Here is a 5,074-nt window from a genome sequence, read left to right on the forward strand (position 1 = left end):
TTTAGAAGTAATCAAACAACTAATAACCCTTGTCAAAAAGCCAAAAGTAAAAGGCAGGAAAAAAAAAACAAGAAAGAGGTGAGAAAATTTTTCACTTTTCTACAAAAGTTTTTCAACTACTTTTTCCTTTAGAATTTAGATTAATTATTTCCAAATTGTATTAAACATTCAAATCTGAAGAGGTACTGTATTTAAAATTTTAAATATTCTTATAGTCTTTGACTTTAGACAATGACTTTGTTGGACCAATGAAGCAATACAATTTATCTTTTGTTTTCTTCCCTCTCCATGCCACAAAAAAAAAAAAAGATTCCTAATTCTTTGCATACTCTTACATATATTTTTGCCTTTTACTTATTCCCTGCCCCATACAAATAAATGGTACTCACAATATTCTCAAGTACCATAATTCAAACTCAAATCTCAATTGGTTTCTCTTAATTCAATTCAATTCAATCCAATGTACACTTCCATGGTTCCAGCTGAATTGCAGGTACATAACACATAATTGATTATAAACATGTCAATGCAATTATGTCTTTCATTCACACTACTAACCCATCATGAAATAATGCATATACTGCAGAAACCTCGAGTAACAGAGGTACATGTTCGAATGGACTGTCAAGGATGCGTGCAGAAGATCAAGAAAGCACTCTCCGGCATCAATGGTAAGATCACTTGCATGCATGCCAGATGTATGATTAATTTCCCCAACCAACAAAACATTGTATATATGATAAAGCAACAATGCTACTATTATTAACCATTCATTTAATCCGATCACAGTGGGTTGGCAATCTAACACGGCCAATCCTATCCGTCCAACCGGCACTGTTAATATATAATATGCATGGTCATAAAAATATATATTTACATATGATGAACGAGTAGAGATTTAAATCCAAATTCTTCTCTTTTGATAAGAACACATTGAGGGGTTTAAGCTCATGGTAGAATTACGGTGGAGCTTAAATCTTACCCTAGCTTACCCTATCCCATCCCTAATTTGATAGATAAAGCTTCCATGTTCATGCAGGTATATATGATCTATATATTGATTACCCCCAACAGAAGATAACAATCATAGGTTGGGCAGATCCAGAAAAGATTCTCAAGGCAATCAAGAAGACAAGGAAAATTGCCACCATTTCCAATATAGATCTTCCAACCGATGTGCCGCAACCACCACCACAAGAAGAAGCAGAACCAACACAACAACCAGAACCTGAAGCAAATTCAGAAAAGGCACCTGAACCAGCACAAGAAGAAGCACCACCACTACCAGAGGAACCCCTGAAAGGCGAACCACCAACCAAGGTAACATCACCAAGACCTCCAGAGAATAATAATGAATGTCATTGCCAGAATCCACCACCTAGCACCCCGGAAACTAGAGATGTTGGAGAGGTTCATGTGATGCACCAACATCACCCATATAACTATGTGAACAGATATGATTTTGGCCATAACTATGTAGGATATTCGGATAGATTTCAATACCAGAATAGGAATATGCCAATGTTTCTAGGAGAGCGACCCCAACATGTTCATGTGACACATAGCTACAATGCTTATAGGCCATCACCTTATGTCACTGAATATGAGTATGTTAGGTCACCACTGATGAGCGGATAATTTATACGCTTTTTGGCATTATTTTTAGGTAGTTTTTAGTAAGTTCAAGCTACTTTTAGGGATGTTTTCATTAGTTTTTATGTTAAATTCACATTTCTGGACTTTACTATGAGTTTGTGTATTTTTCTGTGATTTCAGGTAATTTCTGACTGAAATTGAGGGACTTGAGCAAAACTCTGAAAAAGGCTGACAAAAGGACTGCTGATGCTGTTGGAATCTGACCTCCCTGCACTCGAAATGGATTTTCTGGAGCTACAGAACTCCAAATGGCGCGCTCTCAACGGCGTTGGAAAGTAGACATCCAGAGCTTTCCAGCAATATATAATAGTCCATACTTTATTCGGAAATTGACGACGTAACTTGGCGTTGAACGCCAAGTACAAGCTGCTGTCTGGAGTTAAACGCCAGAAAAACGTCATGATCCAGAGTTCATTCAGGGGGCTGGCCATTCGGCCATGCCTGAACCTTTTACTTATGTATTTTCAACAGTGGAGTTTCTACACACCTTAGATTAAGGGTGTGGAGCTCTGCTGTACCTCATGTTTCAATACAATTATTATTACTTTCTATTCAATTCTCTTCTATCGTTATTCCAAGATATACGTTATACTTAACTTTGATGAATGTGATGATCCGTGACACTCATCATCATTCTCACCTATGAACGCGCGTGATTGACAACCACTTCCGTTCTACTTTAGGCCTGGCGCATATCTCTTAGATTCCCCAACAGAATCTTCGTGGTATAAGTTAGATAGATGGCGGCATTCATGAGGATCCGGAAAGTCTAAACCTTGTCTATGGTATTCCGAGTAGGATTCTGGGATTGAATGACTGTGACGAGCTTCAAACTCCTGAAGGCTGGGCGTGATGACAAGCGCAAAAGAATCAAGGGATTCTATTCCAACCTGATTGAGAACCGACAGATGATTAGCCGTGCTGTGACAGAGCATAGGAACGTTTTCACTGAGAGGATGGGATGTAGCCATTGACAACGGTGATGCCCTACATACAGCTTGCCCTGGAAAGGAGTAAGGAGGATCGGATGAATGTAATAAGAAAGTAGAAATTCGAGAGGAGCACAACATCTCCATACGCCTATCTGAAATTCCCACCATTAATTTACATAAGTATTTCTATCTTAGTTTATTTATCTTTATTTTCTATTTATTCCATTAATCAAATTTAAACCAATAATCCAATTATACTTGAATTCACCTGACTGAGATTTACAAGGTGACCATAGCTTGCTTCATACCAACAATCTCTGTGGGATCGACCCTTACTCACGTAAGGTTTATTACTTGGACGACCCAGTACACTTGCTGGTTAGTTGAACGGAGTTGTGTCCACACATAAGTGCCATAATAATGATTCCATACAACAACAAAGAATACTACATTGATGTGATCACAATTTCGTCCACCAACCACCAAGGTACAGACATTATAATAGGATGGAATACTACACTACTAGAGACTACAATCACTCCTACTACAATGGCAATGGAAATGGAAACATCACATCCATGTTCAGTGATGAGAACCCAAATTCATGTAGGATAGTGTAGGAGAAGAACATTAAGGTTGTTCTTGGTAAGTGTTTCAACTTTCAAGACAAAAATAATATTGTGACTTGAGACGATGCCATCAAGTTTTTCATGGCAATTCGGCAAAACAACAAAATTTGAGCTCAGAAAACAAAAATATGGGATAAAGTATGTTTTTTTGTCTCATATTTGTATTTTTTTTTCCAAAAAGACCTATAACGTTTAATTTCATTCAATTTTGTCTCTAACGTTTTTAATGTGTCAAAATTGTCCCTGAATATTAACTTCATCTAAAATGTTAGGGATAAAATTGAAAACATCCAGGAATAGTTTTGACACAAATAAAAAACATTAGGGACCAAGTTGAATGATCCGAAAACGTTAGGAATAAAATTGAATGAAATTAAATGTCAGAGATAATTTTAAAGAAAATCATAAACATTAAGGACAAAAAGTATACTTTACCAAAAAATAATGTATTTTTGGTTTTGCAAGTGAGGGATGAAAACAAGAATCAGATTCTCATCTTTTGGGTGTGCCAGAAGAACTGATTCTAGATTCCTTTCCCCAGAGAAAACAATGCATGCTACCTTATTTTTCATAAAACAAAACGTAAGCATATATTCACAAAGATATTATTGATGACTTGCAGTACTATTCCCATAGTCCCATGGTTTTCCTTATTTGAAAACTTTATCTTTGCAAATCCTAGAAATGAGAACATGCTCAACAAGTAGAATACTAGATTCCTAGTGAATTCTAAGTCTAGAATGATGATGATTGCTATCCCTACTGAATCCATTCAGTTAATATATTGCATCATTCTGGTTCTATGGGTAAGCATAATCATGCTTGTGATGCCGTAAAATGCATCAAATAGAAAAGGGCCATACTAAAATCTTCAGATAAAAATGATTATAGTTCAATGAAATAAATTTCTGCACTGTTTCTCACCCTTTAATTTCTGCATGCACTTATTATAATATTTATTCTGTGTATATTTTACTTTTCATATCTGATTCTATGTATGCAAGCTTCAATTCACATCCATAAGATGTTCAAAACACTTGAGAAACCTGTGTGAAACAATTAAGTGCGGAAATTAAACCTTTGAGCTTGTGATCTTTTAGTACAAGACAAATTGATTGCGCCACAACAAATTAACATAAATTTCAATGTGAAAAAAAATAACAAAGAAAGAAATAAGCAAAGAACATTTTTAAAAAGGAAATTGTGATTAAAAATTAGGAGAATAGCATCGCTTGATCAAGCTTTTAGAACACAGAATTATGGCTCAAAATATATTTTCTTTAATCGAAGTATCATCCAAATCCACCTCATGCTTTACACGAAAAAACAAAACTATTAGATTGAGTTCTCCTGTGATGACACTACCAAAATTTCCTTACACATGAATGAAGAAATGAAACTGTACAAATAATGTGTTTTCACGCAACATGCAAGAATGTAAATCTAAGGGATGAACAAATGAATGATTGGACTGTCTTATTTTCAAAGAATATTGAACCAAAATCTTAGAAGGTGGATGACCGTACACTTTTTTCATCGACATCAATCAAACAAGATACCCAAGAAGATTGAATCTTCTGGTGAAGTGAAAGAGAATCACAGTGCTGAGGCTTTTCTTCCACTGGTACTCAGTAAGTAGAAACACGACGAGGAAGAGTTTGTAGGGTTCCGAAGTTCTGGACAAGGTTCAGGATTGACAAAATCCGAAGATCCTAAGACATTTGAACATTCCCAGGCACTTGAAATAGAGTTTATAGACAAGGTTATGTTGGAAAGGCATATGTTGGTGAAAGGGGATTCTTCTATTCCAGCAAAGCTTCCGGCAACAGTGATGTTTCTGCCAATAACACCCTTCAA

General features: G+C 36.0%; 2 protein-coding genes across 4 annotated transcripts in view; one reads left to right on the plus strand and one right to left on the minus strand.

The window, feature by feature from the left end:
- Positions 1-372: 372 nt before the first annotated feature.
- LOC107483519 (heavy metal-associated isoprenylated plant protein 25) lies at positions 373-2,052 on the plus strand. 3 transcript variants are annotated; one of them, XM_016104141.3, is made up of 4 exons: positions 380-493; positions 578-671; positions 1,040-1,320; positions 1,777-2,052. In XM_016104141.3, exons 1-4 carry the CDS (start codon positions 461-463, stop codon positions 1,789-1,791), a joined length of 423 nt encoding a protein of 140 aa, XP_015959627.2. In that variant the 5' UTR covers positions 380-460; the 3' UTR covers positions 1,792-2,052. The 3 variants fall into 3 exon arrangements, with proteins under 3 accessions (XP_052117102.1, XP_015959627.2, XP_020995798.2); XM_052261142.1 differs by lacking the exon at positions 1,777-2,052 and having other exon boundaries at positions 373-493; positions 587-671; positions 1,040-1,757; XM_021140139.2 differs by lacking the exon at positions 1,777-2,052 and having other exon boundaries at positions 1,040-1,756.
- Positions 2,053-4,813: 2,761 nt separating this feature from the next.
- LOC107483516 (probable polygalacturonase) overlaps positions 4,814-5,074 on the minus strand; it is a 2,598-nt gene continuing 2,337 nt past the window's right edge. The window contains exon 7 of the mRNA XM_021141467.2: positions 4,814-4,929. Coding sequence (XP_020997126.1) covers positions 4,814-4,929 — 116 coding nt within the window. The remainder of the gene's footprint in view (positions 4,930-5,074) is intronic.

This window comes from Arachis duranensis, chromosome 4, assembly GCF_000817695.3.
Source record: "Arachis duranensis cultivar V14167 chromosome 4, aradu.V14167.gnm2.J7QH, whole genome shotgun sequence".
NCBI lineage: Eukaryota > Viridiplantae > Streptophyta > Magnoliopsida > Fabales > Fabaceae > Arachis > Arachis duranensis.